The following is a 19,383-nucleotide window of genomic DNA, read 5'->3' as shown; positions in this document are numbered from 1 at the left end:
GAAGACTCACTTAATTTGACTCTAGAGTAAAGGTGGACTGAGCATTAATGGGTTAATCACTCACAACACCATCTTTTAAAATGTGTTGAAGTTTTATTATTTTTTCTAAAATCAAAGACATTAATGCATTCACAGAACTTTAAGAAAATGTAAGATCACCTGGAGATTTTGCAAGTGAGGCATGGAACACCGAGAAATTGATCAAAGCATACGATGCAAGGAAGAAGTTAGAGATAATTGGAGCGATAACATTCAGTTCAGCTGCAAAAGACACATGAGGTGTATTTAAGGACACACTATACACATTTTTTAACTTTTTAAAACATGAAATTATTTTAAGCCTTTAGATGATAGATAGATATACCCCTATATCCACACTTCAGATTTAATGAGTACATATATTTTGCCACATGTACTTCATATACTTTCAGACATCGACCCTTGGGTCCACAGTTGAACCCTTTCCACCTCATTCTTCCAAAGTTGCCCTATTTGTCCAGTGACATTATATAGTTTTACTAAACACATATATAGTCCACAAGTTTTATGCAGTACTGTTTTGGGTATTTTCAAAGTCAGACAAATACCATATTTATCATTTTGCAATTTGGTTACATTTATTATATTTGAGACTCATTCATACTGATATGTGGAGATAAAGCGTATTCATTATTTTTACTCTTCGATAATAGTCTGCAGTTTCATTCTTCTGTTAGTAGGTATTCAAGTTGCTTTCCTTTTCTATTATAAATAATGACACTAAAAACATCTTTGGATATGGTTCTTTGGATATACATGCAAGTTTCTTTAGGATATATATAGACTACTAAAAAGAACTGCTGGACTGTGAGAACCTTTACAAACCATTAGTGATTTATTCTCCAAAGTAGCCATACCGAAGAGATACCAAGCAGCATTACATGAGAGTTAGTTTCCATACTTGCTGGTCTAATTCAGACTTTTAATAAAAGTCCACTATCATCTTCAGCAGTGGAAGACTCATTTAACTCACTTGTGATCAGAGGTAAAAGTGCCCAAAAGTAGCTCAGGGGAGGCTCTACCTTCAGGAGGGCACTAAAACCCTTTCTCGTACGCTGTCATTTTATTTGTTTCAGGGACAAGAACCTAGGAGTTCCCTCTGATGGAGACTTAGTGATGGTAATAATTTTCGCAGGTATGTACTGAGCACTATAATTTGTAGTATTTTCTACGTACACTTTCATTTAATCACAAAAAAACTAACTTAGTTTACTAGGCAAATTAAAGTTTTCTTCATAATTTAATAATTCAATGTTTAGAGTTCACACTATAAATGTTACAAAATCTGTATTAGCACATCATTTGTATGACTAACCAATTAAGATGAATCCAAGGGCAATTAAGAATGTTAAGATGTAGCCACGAAGAGGTTCATTATTTTTCCCATAACCTTTAGCAAACATCTGGAAAGCTGGGTAGATGTTGTCCTTACACAGAGCCTAGTGAAGAAAGGCAAATATTAGAGGAAATATAATGAAATTAGACAAACAGACTTCCTTACAGTTATAATATGTGTAAGTGTATAATACTGTATAATACTGTATAAACGTATAATACTGTAAAATTTCAGACACAGGATTAGAACACAAGATTTCTACTTCTTGATCCTCTTTCTTCCCACTGTGTCACACTGCTTTACCTAACAAACGATAAAGGAGACCAAACATTTCAAGTATCGAAAGGTAGTTGGTAGAGAATACCCCTGAAGTTTTTATCTACCTTACCCCTCTCCCCACGCTGAAACTCTTTTATGAAGATAAATGGCAGAGAAGCAGGCATACAAATAAATCTGAAAATTTGAGGAGTATGACATAGGTGTGACCTACATCACAAAAAAAAAAAAGTCTAAATCCTAGACTTAAAGCAAATAAAAATCCTTATTATAAAACTTAACCACTTTTCTTAAAACTCTACTAAAAACTATTTTAAGAGATATATTCTACATTGACCCTACTCACTGGCTACAACTATAATATCAGGAACAAGGCTGCAGTGCACTGAACATCCTATTCAGTGTCAGCTGTTTGCTTAATGCTCATTAAAGGGAGATAAGATGTGCCTCATTCGTCATCCTGAGTAGCTAACACAATGTGTGGCATATAGTAGGCATTCAAATGTTCATAAATCAAAACATAAAGGCTGTCATCATGCAAGAGGGCACAAGGTCCTTTAATTCTTTCAACTTATACTTGGACTGCATTCCTTATTCTTAGTAAGACATTATAAAAAATTTGTGCAATGAGAGTAAGTTGAAAAAACAAAACTCCATCACCATTTACAGAAAGACAACTTGACTATACCTTCACAGTAGGTAAAGGCACTAATGTTTATATAACGAGAAACATTCACAAAATTAAAGATACCTGTCTTGAGATGTGTGTGTATATATCATACACATATAAAGGCAAACAAATGATTTGAAAAAGTTAAGAATCCCAAAGTGAAATATATTACCATAACTTCCCTTTCAATAAAGCTTGTACTATGAAAATACCTACCTGAAATATTTTGGGAGCACTCACAAGGGATGCTAATGCAGAAGAAAGAGTGGCTGAGAAGATACCTGCAGAAATTAATGGTGCGAATCCTGACACCATGCTCATTACCTTAAAAAAGGGGAAAATTAAGTGTTACAAACAAGTCAAGAAAGAACAAAATACTATATATCATTATTATGCTAATGAAGGAGACTAACAGTCAGGGCGGGGGGATATGATAATAACAAGCAGTAATAATGGTTATGTGCATTACAAATTTCTAAAACATATTTACCAGTAGTGTTCACCTTGAATCTTTTTATTTGGTAAAATTTCAGACACACAGCAGACAGAAGAGCATAATGAACCACCAAGTATTTATCACCTGCTTTCAACAATGATCAGCTCAGGACCAATCTCACATCATTGTGAATCAAACCCCAGACATCACTTAATAAACAAATATATAAATATTTCACCATGTACCTCTAATGGGTAAGAACTTTTAAAAACTCTAACTACAAAGCCACTGTCAGAATTTAAAAAGTAGTTCCTTAACATCACCAAACAGCCTATCACCATTCAAGTTCTCCAAGTTGTCCATCTTTTCTTGCCTTTTTAAATAGTTTAAACCAAAATCCACAAAAAGACCACACATTAAATTTGGTTGATACGTCTCTTAAAGTCTTTTTCAATCAGCAGGTTCACTGCTTTCCTTTACATTTTACTATTAGGTCATTGTCTCAGAGAAGCCTCACACTTCTGGATTTCACTGACTGCATCTCCAACTTGTGGTATGTAACCCACTGCTCTCACCTCTGTATTTCTAGTGAACTCACAGATCTAGACAGTGCATCAGGATGAAGTACAAGTTCTGTGGCAAGAGTATTTCAAGATGGTGCACTTCCATCAAGAAGGTTGTTTTTTCTTTCTTTTCTTTTCTTTCTCAAGAAGGTTGCTTTTTCTGTCTTTTCTTTCCTTGCTCCCTCCCTTTCTATGAGATTGGTATTGTAGTTATGTTTTCTCTTTTTTAAAAAGAGACCTCAACTTTCGGAACCTAATGTGGAGATATTTCTACCTGAAAGGACATAAGTCTATGATGTGTCTTTAAATAATGTGGGAAGTAGGAAGTTATAAATAAAACAAAGTCAGCCAAGCACTGGTGATTAATAAAATCTCATAAAGTACATTACACTGCTTTCTCTATCTTTGTACATGTTCAAAAATTTCCCTAATGAAGTTTAAAAAAAAAAATGGATTGATCACTTAGATCATGAGAAGACAACCAGATAAATCCAAACTGAGGGGCAAAAACCAAAGTAACATGCCTGGACTCTTTAAAATAGCAACACCCTGGAAGATTAAAACAGGCAGGCTGGAAACTCCTAGATTAAAGGATTTTAAAAGAACATGATAACTCAATGCCATACGTAACCTAGATTGGATTTTGGATCTAAGAAAAATAGCTATAAGGGACATTACTGGAGCAAGTGGGGAAAATGAAGATGGATGATATATTTAAGTAACAGTATTTCAACAACAACGAATTCCTGAAGTGGGCTAACTATACTGTGCCCATATAGAATATTTCAAAGAGCTCAAACTGATGGGCATTTTATGGTGTGTATAATTTGTTTTCATATATTTGAGAAGAAAGAGACTATACATATATACAAAGGTAAAGGCCTGGGGCAAAACATAAACACCTAGTAAATTTAAGTGAAGGGGTAGGTATAGAGGTATTCATTGCACTGCTCCTCCCACATCTTTGAAAACTGTGAAAAGACAAGACCGAGGTGGAAAATTGTCTGGAGGACTCAGGTACTGTCAACTTGACCCATCCATTATAAGTTCCACCAGTAGTGAATGATGATCATTACCTAGATTCATTACTTCCCTAGTAGAGATTTACTTTTCATTTATAGTGACCAAGACCGTGCCAACTAAGAAGAAGGAGACAAGGAAATATGGTTTTAAGGTATTTGTGACTATTTTGCCCTTGACTGTAATTTTATACTTTAAACCAGATGTAAAGTTAGCTATAGGCATGATCCCGGGCCATAATGCATACATCTGGTTTCAGGTGTTGATAATTCCACCTTGTTTCACCTAAGTAGCTCTCCCTGTATCTTTCAAAAGACTTAGTATTAAAAATGAAGAATACATTAAAGTGGTTAAAAAAATATTAGCATTGACCTCTGTAAGCATTTCAGAGAGAAAAAAATCTTAAACAAATGATTTTCTATTCGGCCCTTTAGTCAAATTTTGGTAGTTAGATATATGCCATATGTTTTTCACAATCACTATGTTTCACGGTCGTTAATACTAGATTAGCAGTGCAACTCCTGTCTTTGGGGAAGGAGATTATAAAGGACAGATAAGATGGACCAGGATAAAAATGAACAGACTTGATTTCTGCTATATATACTTTTCAAATCCAAAATTGTGTGCCTGTCCATCATAGCCCCAAAGGTAAGTGCAAAGACAGGAGATAAAGGAAGAAAAAAAGCAAAGTACAGAGAAAATGATACTTTGCTGGATTAAGGCAAAACAGACACCACAAGCATTACATATAACTATAATCTTTCATCTGTCAACTTTGAGGGAAAAATCACGTTTCCTCTTCTTCTATCACCTCTGAAGGGAGGTAAATAATGCTCCACACTTAGCATCTAGAAACGCTATCCTTCTAAAATTTGCTGAGTTTCCTATTTTCTAGTTACATATTTACCCAATAACCTCTGCATTTCCCACCATTTTATGATAAAATATGAATAGCAAGGATAATGATAATGAATGTAAATAATGGTAACATCAGTGTTGTCCACAATACATGATGGAAACAAAGATGACAAAAATAAAGGTCTTATCTCTAGTAAGAGAAAAAAAACAAAAGTCAAGATTTTTCTATGGGGGAAATATATGTGTATGTGTTGATGATTTGAGGTTCAAGAAAATCTTCATGGAATGGGTTTCCTTGATTAAAGGCATATTTGCATATATAAAAAGAAAAAAAGTAGGTGCATTCCAAGCAGAATGAAGTGCCAAAAAAAAAAAAAAAAAAAAAAGGAAAGACTAGGAGAAGCATGTGTGCATGTATATATGCAAAAATATGCAACCACATGGGTTCAGTGTGGATAGAAGGTAGTGGGACATAAGACTGGTTATGAAGGGTTTTGACTGACAGTAAAAAGGCTCACACTTTATTTACTAAGCAATGGTGAGTCAGTGGTTTCAGAAGACATTAAAATGTAGAAATACATTAAGAAACCTACGACTATATATGTAAAAAATAAAAATTTAAGACAAAATGATCCAAGTCATTTTTCTTCCTGAAGTATGAAAAGACAAAGACATGCACAATGGCATTATCAAGTGTGGTTTTGGGTGGATTGCATCATCAAACTCCAACTTACATGCTTGTTACTTATGTTCTGTGTACCATTCTTCATTCTCTAAATGATGAGTTTATGCTTTTACAGGATTTTTTTGTTTCACTTTACAAAGCATTTTTAAAATTTTTGAAGATTTATTTAGTTGTATAAGCAAAGCAGCTTTACATAAACCAAGCTGCTCTTTGCTTACTGAGTCCATACTAGACTTGATAAAGACAACACACTTTTGTATTTTAAGGCAACAACACAGAAATCTGATTGGCATTTTCAGTCACTGGGCAGAGATCAACATTTGTGCCTTTCATACACAATATCAATGTCAGAATTGGCCTGGATCATTAGCTGGATATGAATACTTTCTTTCATGCCTACGACTATGCCTAGTCTTGTGACTAGAAAAAAACAAACTTCTATTATATAATTGGGTTCAATATTTCTAAACACTGAAAATGTAGACAAAAAATAAACCACAAAAAATAAAAATAACACCATTAAAATGTTACAATATTTTATTACAAAATTTCATTATTCTACATGAAATTTATACTGTCCTAAAATACAATAAATCATCAATTATTGTTTATTATAATTACACTAAACTGTAAAAACACCAGGAAACAAAATTTTTAGTTTTTCCTTTGATTCAGTATAATCTTCTGTTTGTAAAAACCCATATATTTTACAAAAATTTCATTTTACCTTTAGAACCTTGTAGAGATAATAATAAAAGGAAGAAGAAATTATATCCTCCAAGTTCTGGACAAGTAGTGTTATCTTTTACACAGTTCATATGTTTCAAAAGGTCACAAACTTTCAAACATCCATTAAGAACTTAATTCTGGGGGTGCCTGGGTGGCTCAGTCAGTTAAGCATCTGACTCTTGATTTTGTCTCAGGTCACGATCTAACAGTTCATGAGGTCAAGCCCCATGTCAGGCTCCTCACTCACAATGCAGAGCCTTCTTGGGATTCTCTCTGCCCTTCCCCTGATCTCTCTGTCTCAAAAATAAGTAAGTAAAAAACAACAAGAAAAATTTAATTCTGTTGTTCAATGGTAGTTTAGCACACGACTATATGGGCCTTATCTAACTAAATAACACTACTGATACTCATCAGTGTTTTTTTAAAAGGGATTTTATATATAAAGCAATTATGTAGACACCTCTAATTAGAAAAACAAACTCATTTGAACAAATATGAATTTAAAAAACTCAAACTAACATGAAATACTTGCGCAAATCTAACAAAACACGTATAGGACTTGTATTCTGAAAACTACACAATGCTGATGAAGGAAACCAAAGACCTAAATAAATGGAGTAATAGACTGTGTTGATGGATTCTAACACTCAATAGAGTGAATATGTCATTCTCCCTAAATTGATATACAAGTTTAAAGCAGTTCGTAACAAAATCCCACCAAGACTTTTTTCAGATAAACATAAGATTACTCTAGAATTTTTATAGAATAGCAAAAAGAACTAAGATAGCTAAAGCCATTTTGAAAAAGGATAAAGTGGTAGATATCAATCTACTTGACTTTAAGACTTATTATGTAACTACTCTAGTCAAGAATGTATGGTACTAGTGGATGGATAGATGCAAACATCAATAGAACACAATAGAGAACCCAGAAATAGACCCAAGAAATATGACCATGTGTGAGATGCTTGTTTTCTGAAACTATACACCATACATATGTACTATATATTGTACCCTAATATAGAAGTGTTACCCTTGGGAGCCCTTTTGCTCTTGAAGAGCTTCAGATTTTACCCTTTCAAAATTTTTCTATTTGCCCAATTAGTTATCTATAGACTTTTCCAACAGATATCTGGGTAGAAAATAACAATAGCCCTCCCTTCTAAGTTAGCGCTGGAATCTCAATGCCCAAATTTGATAGCAGTCTAACCTCTACATAAATGTCTGTAAAATATAAATATGATGCTCACCTGGAAATTGTTCATTAGGCCATAGGAACAAGGGCTGGTTTCACAAGATGAAAAGTCGAAGTTTAATTTGCAGGCTGCAGAAGTACAGTTTGTTAGCTCTGTTACAATAGTGTCATTAACGTTCCCAGTGGCATCTCGAACAACACAAGAACCTGAAGTGCAAGGTACAATATAACAAGTAAGATAGCTCAAATTTATATTCATTTCAAAATTACATATACCCATAAAGCAAATTATGGTACTGAATATACACTTGTTAAAAGTACTGACATTTTCACCATTTACTTTCATAGCATTTATAGTTTACAAAGATTTACCTGTAATAGAATTTAAAAAGTATCATGATCCCCAATATTTTAATGAATCAAAACATTATTAAAAACTAGTATTTTACAAATACACGATTAAAAACCCTGTACATATGGTTGTGGAAAATGATAACAAGCAAAACCATTTCTAGGTCTATTTGGTAAGATGTCCTTAAGCAAATATAAACACGTTGTGTTGAAAGAGTTACAAATGGGAGAAATGTTTTCCTGCTCCAAGTATTTTATATTTGAAACATGCCAAAGATCAGATTTCAGGTAATATCAAACTTCTGTGAAGGAAAGCAATTTGAATATCAATGAATTATAATTCTGTTTAAACCTCTGGCTCAAGTAAGTCTACCCTGATATTAAGAAAATACACGATTACTGGAGAATTGATTAAAAATAACTTGTGGGGCAGAATGAACGGGTATAGGTGAAACAAGATTAACCACACATTGTTAATTCTTGATAAGTTCATTGAAACTGGGTGATAGTTCGTTAGAAAAAGCTCTCTACTCTTGTGCAAAATTGAAAACTTCTATAATACGACATTTAAAAAACTTTATTGATAAAAAAGCATTTCATTATTTGGAACAACGTATGATGTGTAACTATTGGCAATTACCATTCCTTAGACTTCATATATTTTTACTTTTGAAGCACTTTAGCACTCCTGTCTCATCACATATGAGGTAAAAATAATAAACAGTGTAGCCTAAAGTGAACAACAAACAGAAACTTAAGTTTGAAAGGAAGAACATTTTAATGATTAGACAGCCTACATCAAGTCCTTTTTGTCCTCAATTTCTTCATCTAACTCTCAGAATAGTGTTTGCAAAACCATGTTTCCTTAAAGGTACTTGTGAAACCATTTGGGTGAGGGGAGAAAAGAAGCCTGTCTACCCTTTATAAAGCATGTATGCTTTTAAGTGTTTCATATTCTGATGTTCTACATGGAAGTGATTGGGTAAAAAAAGGTTCCATTACTTTGAACTAGTTACACAACCACTGATGTAGGCTGGTCAGGGAGAACAGACACTCCAAGGGCTAATGTGGACAGAATGAAAGGAGTATGATGGCCAACAGCGTTAGGGGGTAACATACAAACAGAAACCATTTATTTGCTGTAACTATTTTCCAATTTGAAACATAACCAGTTATATAAACCTTTCTTTAAATTAAAACTAAATTTTCTTGTGCCAAGAACTTTTAGGGGAACACAAAAATATTTTGCTAAGCTTATATATATATATAATTGATTTGTTTTTTTTTAAATGAATTTCAGAGATTTGCGCATATACAGACTTGGAAAAATAAATGAAATCCAATTCCTTTACTAAATGTGAATTTAGTCCACCATGATAGCATTATTAGCATTTCCAATTCTTGTTTAGTGAAGTTTCAAAATTACATTTAGGCAAATTAACAGGAGAGTTTATAAAAAGAGTTCTGTCATTACTTCACAACATATCACCAAATATGTGACAAAATACAATTTTCTTGGAGTGAACAGGTGGCTCAGTCGGTTGAGTGCCCAACTTTGGCTCACGACATCATCTCATGGCTCGTGGGAATGTCATGATCTCATGGTTTGTGGGAACAAACCCCAGATCAGGCTTTGCATTAACAGCGCAGGGACTGCTTCAGATTCCCTGCCTCCGTCTCTCACTGCCCCTCCCCTACTCATGTTCTCTCAAAAATAAATACACATTTAAAAAAAATTTCTTACCGAAATACTATGAAAATGTTATACTCTGTGGTCTATGATTTTGGAGTTTGATTCTTCAGACTGGTATTAAACTAAAGCTTTATTCTTATAATATACTTCAGAGATTTAACTGGAAAACTTGAGTCTAGACATTAAAACAAGGCTTACAATTCAAGAATATATGTGTTCTGGGTAAAGTATATAGTTTCACCAAAGTGTAGTAAACACAATACAATTTATCTATAGTCACTACATGTAAATTACAGGCAAATCAATATTTACCTTTTTTTCTGGATTAGTATATTTTAAAGAACCTACTTTACTAACATTCTTTAAAGAATTCATTATAAAACAAAACAAAATCTCTCTTTGCCAAGAAAACACTTCTTGAAATCAAGTGTCAGTTATCCTTGGTAAGGAAATCTCTAAACTTTCAGTCTTATGCAAAACAGTGATTTAGAGACTGGTTGACCACTTAAGTCCTTTCAAGTTCTAAAATGCCATGATTTCATGAATGTAATAAAAGATTTAAAACCATTTTCATTCAATTTAGTAAGATTTCAGTAACACTTTTCATTTGATGCACTATGTCCTGTTTACCAGAATCATTTTTTTATGACAGAAAATGCCAAATGTTGTTTAAATGTCTTGAAACAATCTTCATACGTAGTAAGATTAACATGCAAATATAAAATAATGACCATAAGCAAAAATATTAAAAATTTTATAAAGATCACAAAGTAAAATTCACTTACTTCTACACCATTGTATTACATTTTCTATAAACTGTAGCTCAGTGAAATTTAAGTTTGCAAATAAGACTACATAATTTTCTAATTTACTTTAATAAAAATCTTAGAGGAAAAAACAATAGAGCATCTGGTAGTTTAGCTAATGCCTATAAAATCATTACCAGTTTATTTAAAACTCTTTCTGAATTAAATATGCAACTCTAAACCTTCTTACTGAAATATTTCTTAATTTAAAAGTTAGGAATATAAATGTCATGGAAATAAATACTTAAAGTGTGTACATCATGAAATTTCTGAAACACATAAAAAACTATATGGTTATTTACCTACGGATACTGCAATTCCTATGTAAACCACTGTAGTAATTAAAATGGCTAAGAGTGTTCCTTTGGGTATGGCTGACTGAGGATCCTAGAAGGCAAGAAAAAAAATTTAAGTCTACCTTTAAAAATAATATACATCTACCGTTTTTTATACAGAAGTGATCCAGTACCTTGTAATACTTACCGCAAGATCACCTGAGATATTTGCTCCGGCAAGAATCCCAGTTGCGGCAGGGAAAAAGATGGCAAATACAGAAAAGAAAGTCTCTTCCTCCCGAAAATCCGGTCCAAAGTTCTCATTAAATATTTCAGCTATGGAGAACAAAATGTCTTTGGCAATTAATGGAAAGCAGATTGCACCATTATAATTTAGGTCAAGTCTGAGCGATACATATGCACGATCCCTCGCTTTTTTTCAGTTCAAGTCACTGGTAAATTCTTGAATATCTCCTAGGTGAAGTCTGGCATTCCTCTTTTCTTGTATGAGGGAACAGTTTACAATCAAAATGATGATTTGACTTCGGTCATACCTACTAGTCCATATACCTTACTAATTATGTTTCAAGCACCTCTACCTTGATTGGTATCATTCGTCCAGATGTCAATCAAAGCATGGATAAACTTCTTAATGTCTGGGGTCAGTCAAGGAAACAAGAAAGGAGGTAGAAAAACATCATACTAATATGGAACCATTTTTTTCTTACATCTAACCTACATACTATCTGTATAGCTTTCTCTACTTCCTAGTGCTGACCTGTTTATGCTTCGATGCTGAATTATTCATCAGGCTTCCACAGAGTTTTAGCTAAAGCAAACTAGGTAAAGTCCCTTTCCATTGTAACAATAATCAAAGCTTTAACTAGTCCTACTGTTTTCATCTATTATCATGGGCCCTGACAATGAAATAACCCACTAACTGTCATTTAACCATCCACCCATCCACCAGTATCTGAGTGCGTGCCATACGCCAGGTCCTCTGCTAGAGACATCTGGTAGCTCACTACCTTAGTAAGATGAATGGCAAGACAACAAAGCAATATCAGTCACCAAGAAAAAAAGTCACATTCCAAAATTTATTTAGATTTATGTACTTTAGACTGAGATAAATCTAGATATTTTCCACTTACACAATATTTATTACTATACTAGATAGCTATGCAATACTTTTGTAAAGGTGCCAAGGATCTGAAACACAAGGAAATGAAAAACTGGCAGTTATTTGTAGCTATTCTGAAGTCAACCTAAGTCACAAAGAGAAAATATATAATTACTAGGAATATTTTTAGAAGTAATCATCCACTCTAATTTTTAACACTTCTTTTAGAAATAAAGTTGCAAAAAGAAATGCTCAAAAAAATTTTTTTATCCTAAAAAAACACTTAAGTAAAAAATCACTTGTAATTAAAATAAATGTCACAATTTATGAGTATAAAATAAAGAAAAGGAACTATCTAAGTAATGCTACTGAACTTCACTTCTGGCATGCGTAGTAGACACCTGTCCTCCCAATGGAGAAGATAAAGAATTTAAAGCCCAGCTTAGAATCAGGCATGAATACCACTCATAAAAACATATTATCACACTATTAACCCAGGACCATAAGGCACAAATAATGGGTTGTGAAGAATGAAAAAGCATCACTGGCTCAGGTAAAATCCTTGGAACAATTCCTATCAGAAAACCACCCAGGCCAACTAAGTGTCTGATAAAAGCCAAACCAGTGCTACTCACAAATGTTCTAAGGTCTGTATGTTATCAGTGAGCTTACACCAGGGTGTAGACCAACTAGGGGTCTAGGTTGCACAATTTGGGTCAGCTGATTTTTGTTCCCAGTAAGACTTCGTGAAGGAAGAAATGCATTGATGTACATTCTGTATCTTTTCACAGATCTGTGTGAGCAGCTCTGGGCTATACAATTCTGCAGTATAAAAGCTACGTCTCTTCCTCTAGGGCTGCAAAACCAGGAATTTTGATGAACTGAAGACAAGTCTATTTATTACCCTAAGTGGTGAGCCTCTATGACGCTGACGCAACAATTGTTTCCTGCTCCATTTTACCCTGTGGAGACAGGATGGGTTGATCCAGTAGGTGGGGAGTTGGGGTGGAAGGGGCAGTACAGAGAGACACTTTGGGGAATAAAAAATGACAATTTCATCAATCAGATGCAGAATGAAAAGGGTTACAGAGGTGAAAACTGTGGAAAATTCTCACAAATTCTAATGACAACTGTAGAAAAACTTAAGTTGCAATTACACCAAGAAATGAAAGTTTCTTTCACAGGTTTAGGCACTTTGGGTTGTGAGGAATGAAAAAGCCATGTGAAAACACAAGGTACCATTTCAGTTACAAACTCCCTAAATTATAAAGAACAAAAGCACCTTTCCTCAGTAGCAATGATTTTTCTACATTCTATTACCTTTTGTTGCTAATAATGAAAAACCAAAGGGTTAAATAAAAGTGGTATTTTACACTGTAACATACATAAAGGAGACAATACTAAATTGGAGTAACTATACCAAAATCAATTCTATTACAAAGAACCTAAAATATACTAATCTTGTTTACTAATGGAATGTTATAATAAGCACCTTTAAAATTGTTTTTTTTTTACTTACATTTATAACCAAAGAAACCTTTGGGCTTCTTGCTGTCCAATGGGATGAATGTTCCTATGACGAAATCAGCAATAGCAAGAAGTAGAATCACCAAAAGAACAATCTGAGCCTAGAAATTTCAAATATTAAAAATCAAAATCAAATCTCTCATGTCTATACACTGATTCACTTTCACTACCATATAACTTGCATGAGGGAAAGGATTTCTGTCTTGTTTTCCCAGAGCCTCAAACAGTACTAAGCACAAAGCAAGTGCTCAAAAAACTTTTATTTTTAATTTTTTTAAACGTTTATTTTTGAGACAGTGTGAGAGTGTGAGCAGGAGAGGGGCAGGGAGAGGAGACACAGAATCCGAAGCAGGCTCCAGGCTGTCAGCACAGAGCCCAACGTGGGACTCGAACTCACAAACTGTGAGACCATGACCTGAGCTGAAGTCAGACACTTAACCAAATGGGCCACCCAGGCGCCCTTCAATAAACTTTTATTAAGTGAAAAATCTTTGAATAACTATCCAAAAATGTTCAATATGCTCCGAAGAAAATGGATAGCAAACGTAGAACCAGCCCATGTATTTCTGAAATTAAAGATGTGCATGCCCTCCAGTAAATCATAAAGCACTATAAATTCCACAATCTGTAGGCTTTTCATCCTTTGTGGTTATTTACTGCCCCCTCCACCTTAAGTACAATGTTGACGTGGGGAACATATCTGTTACAAACACAAGTTTTACACCAAGTCCAAAGACCATGCTGAATGTGTGACACCTGTAGGAAAAGACGAAGAAAAAGTACAGAAACAAGACAATATCCAGGAGGAGGATCTAAGTAGCAATTGGTCTGGGGGAACAATCTATGAGAACAACCCCTCCTCCTGCACTCTTTGTGTTTTGTTTTTGTGAGGTGTACCTGACGTGTAACAACGTTTTAGTTTCCTGGGTACCATGCAATGATTCAGTATTTATATACATAAATTGTGAAATGACCAGAATAAGTCTAGTTAATATCCTTGACCAGAGTTAAAAATTTGTCTTTTCCTGTGATGAGAACTTTTAAGATATACTCTCTTAAAAAAGCTACTTTCAAATATGCAGTAAACTATAGTCACCATGCAGTACATGACATCCCTATGACATTTATTTTAGAACTGCAATTTTATACATTTGACTCTGTTTACTATTTTGCCCCTTACCCTCACCTTTCCTCCTCCACTCTTAACCTCCCAATAAAGTGGAGCAGATACTCCAGAAAACCTGTGTCATCTGTGGTAAGAAAAACTGCTTGAATGAGAATCATGTCCCTGGTAGTATGAAATTCTATTATTTTCAGTAAAGTCAACTGGTTAAATGTGTAAGTAAATGATTTAATTTTATACTAATGATTTAAGAAAATAACCCTTATTCTTTACAGTTTTCCTAATTTTTGACCTGGTAAACATTATCATGGCTCATATATAGCACAGATGTGTGATCTTACATGACTTAAAAAAGGAAACAAGAAGAAACCTAAAAGGACTTAGAGATCCTCAGCAGCATCTGTGTGGATGTGCATTAGTCAGGAAAATAGAGTTGTGCTGAGGAATATTTTCTCAAAGGTACAGAAATAATTCCAGATGCCCTGCCTACATGTTAACATGTGACTTCACCAATTCTTCCCAGTAACAGTGCCCCTGGCTTAGGTAGTTGAGATTTCTGAGAGTTCAATCGCAAGGAACAAGATTAACTTTTCTGATCTCTATGGGCACTAGTTTGAAGTTTATTGCCCCTGTGTTAATTTTTGTAGTTGAACTTTTAAATAAATTACAAAGCCAAGAGTTTAATTTGGGCTCCTAACATACTGACCAGAGTGATTCTAAAGAATGTAAATTAAGATAAGGGGAAGGGATGGAAGGTAGGAAGTCAAAAGTTAGAAAGTACTGGGTTTAAGTGGATGCTGGAATGACTGTTATCTCCAAATATTCCTTACCTTGTCAGATAGAAGATAACCTGATACATAAATTTCTCTGAAAATGGCCACTTAAGGAATCTTCAAAATCTAAGTATATTACCACACTTAACAGTGGTTCCTAATAAGTTCTAAAAGTTGACATATTAAATATGTACAGATAGGGGCGCCTGGGTGGCGCAGTCGGTTAAGCGTCCGACTTCAGCCAGGTCACGATCTCGCGGTCCGTGAGTTCGAGCCCCGGGTCAGGCTCTGGGCTGATGGCTCAGAGCCTGGAGCCTGTTTCCGATTCTGTGTCTCCCTCTCTCTCTGCCCCTCCCCCGTTCATGCTCTGTCTCTCTCTGTCCCAAAAATAAATAAACGTTGAAAAAAAATTTTTTTTAAATATGTACAGATATTCCAATGATGTCATTGCTTACTTTTGCTTCCCACTCCATTCCAGCTACCGAGATACCTAGAAGGATCACCACTGTAATGGCTCCAATAATTCGGATATCATTGATTTCATCTATCATAAGTATGGAATGTTCCTAGAAGAAGAGAATTATAAATGTAATGAACAATATTAGTTACTGAAGTAAACTATTTAATTCTTTTTTGAAACATTTCAGAGACATGACAACACCTTACATGAAAAAGTTAGATAAATGACTATGGAATGAACAGGGAGGCCTAAGGAAAAGGAATAAATAACTATGTACTATTGAGGTATCATACAATTATCTCAAGATATCAAAAATATGATCAAATTAATAATGCTGTATTTAATACAGATTCAATAAATCAAAAATGAAATTGGTAACAAGCAAATAAAAATCATAGTATGTCAAAGCAGTACCAACAGGATTTTTCAAGAAATATATTTTGTATTCACTGTGAGTAGCCAAGTCATGCTTTTGAAAATGGTCTTTTATACTGTCTAAGAAATGAATACATTTTTGGCCAAAATCACACTCTTTCTACTCTACAAGTAAAAATGTTTGTGGTTTAATTTCAATGACATTAAAAACATGCAACAAATTAAATAATGTAAAAACAGGAATTCATAATAGTTATATTGCTTGCTTTCTTATAGCCCTTGCTTTTCTCCATCCCTTTGGCCTATACAAAGAAGGTCAATGCCAATGTAAGTCTCAGTCCTCCTCAGATTTTACACTTCCTACTGTACTGCATGTTACTGCAGAAGAAGAGTTACAACCTAACCTAACATGAACAACTACAGGTATCTCTCAAGGTTCTTCTCATTTAAATATGCCAAATCCTATTCCGCTTGTACTGCTTTAACTACACACATCCCAATGCCTTTTTTAAACAAATGCTCTCCTAAACTCCAGAGCAGTATTATCAACTACTTCCTGGCCAGCTCTACTGGGATGTAACTCAGGTTCCTCAAATGAGACATCCCAAATTAAACTGCCCTGTGTTGCTATTTCGAAGTGAAGGCCATTATCCTCCATTTGAATCACCAACTGAGAAATCTGTATATAAACCTGAAAATCCTTTCTCTTTCTCTAATTTCCCATAAGCCCAATAATCATCAAGTCCACTCATTCAACATTTAAAAAAATCTTTCCAGTTCACTACACTTCTCCAGCCTCACTGGTCACTGTTTGAACGTATGCCAGCATCCCTCTCCCAGGATAGCTACAATCTTCTAAATGGTCTCCTTCTCCACCTGTGATCCCTCAGATCCATTCTCTACTCGAGGGCCAGGGGTTTCTTTAGGCACCAATCTGATCACATCCCAGCCCCTAACTCTGATCAAGAATAAGACCACAATTTAACAGCAAACAATACCTTTCCTGATTTGACCCTTTTTTTCCTCTCTTTAGTTTTAAATCTTTGTGCTCTAGTCATAAAGAAATATTTACAGGGTTTTTGTTTTGTTTTGTTTTGTTTTTTAAACAAACCATACTCTTCCAGGCCTTTGTTTCCTTTTCTTCCCTATTCCCTTCATACGATGCCCCATTCCTCTGACCCGCCTGCTAACACCTAGACTCCCATCCCTGGAAAACTCTTCCTTACACTCCTGTGCTACCCCCTTTCCTGGACATAGGTTAAGTGATTACCCTTTGTGTTGCCAAGGTCTCCTACAACTACCCACTTGTGACATCGTATCGTCATTATTTTCTTTGTCTATCTTCCACACTAAACTTCTTGAAGGATGTATTTTGCGTCCATGACAGCTTTCCTAGCATCTAACATGGGGAGTGGTACATAACCCCCTCAATAAACATTTGGGAAACCAACGTCTAAAAGGGGAAATTACCTTAAGCAGCTCCACCACAGTTTCTGCAAATCCAACCACATACATAGCAACTGCAACAGCATTGGCAAAAGCGAAGATCAGGCCAATTGCGCCACCAAATTCTGGCCCTAGACTTCTAGATATTAAATAATATGCTCCTCCTAAAAGAAAGAACAAAAAAAGTAGTAAAGTTAGGATTTTAAATGTCAAACAATCCTTTTAATTTCACAAGAATTCAGAAAGCACATGCCTCCCGTAAGCACAGCAGTTAAATTAACGAGCAAGTGGGTGAGCATATTTTCAGGAAGAAACAAAAGAATTCTTAACAACCCACTTCATTCATTAACAGTTCTCAACATCCAGAGAATTCTGCCTGTATCAAATATAAAACCATCCAGCTATTTAAATCCTTATTTTCTCTTCTAAAGCTTAGACTAAAACGGGCAACAGCCTTCTGCTCAGATTCACAGATACCAAGATCATCTCCCGATGGTTTTCTAAGTAGTGCTTTTAATGTTAATGTAACTTTCAAAATCACAGTTGAGATTATTTCAGTTACTTAAATTAATATGGGAATTTGTTGGTAATGTGAATATTAAGACTAAGCAAACTTCATAAGAAAATTTCACAAGAAACTGCAAAGAAGCATATGGTGGTCTCCTAAATAGATACAGTTTATATTTTAATAAATCCAGCCTAAATGCAATAGTCAACAAGGACATTAAATGAACTATCATGAAGCAAGTGTTTTTCTAACCTAAATATTAACCAGTATTATGATTTTGAGTCAATCTAACGCTTAGCTCTAAGAATTCTTCTAAAATTCTAATTTATTTATGGCCTCTAGGTAATTATCAAACTTAGTTTTAATAATAATGAAGTTACATGAAGTTATATACATTTTCTCTTAGATACTAATGAACTGTTTAGTTCATAAGACCATATAATGAAATGCCTTTTAATAGTTGAACATTTCTCCTATTCTTCTAGTATAATGAAGACAAATACAAAAAAAAATCCTATAGTTTAATAAAGTACTAAATACACAAACTTCATTTTGGACATACCTATAATAGGTCTTATAGTTAATTCTATCAATTCTCTCAAAAAAAAAATATTCTACACTTTAAATCCATCCACCCCAAACTTCCTTAGTTATTTATTTTACCAATTAATCATTTCCACCACCTTGGAAATCTTGGGGAAAAACAACAACAACAACCTAATCCTATGTATTGATTGGTCTTAGGTATTTTTTTAACTCATGTTTATTTTTTAATTTTTTAAAATGTTTATTTTTGAGAGAGACAGACAGCAAGCAGGGGAGGGGTAGAGAGAGACGGAGACACAGAATCTGAAGCAGGCTCCAAGCTCTGAGCTGTTAGCACAGAGCCTGACATGGGGCTCGAACCCGTGAACTGTGAAATCATGACCTGAGCCAAAGTTGTATGCTTACCCGACTGAGCCACCCAGGTGCTCCTGGTTTTATGGTTTTTAATCAGATGAAATTACTTAAAAATCTCCCAGAAATATTTTTGAATACTAAAAAGTTCTAATGGACTTATATAAGGACAGTTTTTTATGTCAAATAATGATCTTAGTGTAAGACTAAATCATAATCTAA

At 34.4% G+C, this 19,383-nt stretch overlaps 1 protein-coding gene across 2 annotated transcripts in view; it reads right to left on the bottom strand.

Annotated features, from left to right (window-relative positions):
* Window positions 1-19,383, bottom strand: part of SLC12A2 (solute carrier family 12 member 2) — a 107,979-nt gene that overhangs the window by 42,698 nt on the left and 45,898 nt on the right. For both annotated transcript variants that reach the window (XM_045487630.1, XM_045487638.1), the window contains exons 5-13: window positions 17,781-17,920; window positions 15,931-16,041; window positions 13,572-13,680; window positions 11,141-11,268; window positions 10,960-11,044; window positions 7,863-8,014; window positions 2,538-2,645; window positions 1,355-1,478; window positions 160-261 (exon numbers count right to left, since the gene is read on the bottom strand). In XM_045487630.1, the coding sequence (XP_045343586.1) occupies window positions 160-261; window positions 1,355-1,478; window positions 2,538-2,645; window positions 7,863-8,014; window positions 10,960-11,044; window positions 11,141-11,268; window positions 13,572-13,680; window positions 15,931-16,041; window positions 17,781-17,920 (1,059 nt within the window). The remainder of the gene's footprint in view (window positions 1-159; window positions 262-1,354; window positions 1,479-2,537; window positions 2,646-7,862; window positions 8,015-10,959; window positions 11,045-11,140; window positions 11,269-13,571; window positions 13,681-15,930; window positions 16,042-17,780; window positions 17,921-19,383) is intronic.

The sequence above is a fragment of the Leopardus geoffroyi genome, chromosome A1, assembly GCF_018350155.1.
Source record: "Leopardus geoffroyi isolate Oge1 chromosome A1, O.geoffroyi_Oge1_pat1.0, whole genome shotgun sequence".
Classification (NCBI taxonomy): Eukaryota; Metazoa; Chordata; class Mammalia; order Carnivora; family Felidae; genus Leopardus; species Leopardus geoffroyi.
Note: the sequence above shows the minus strand (reverse complement) of the source record. Positions and strands in the feature narration are given on the sequence as shown.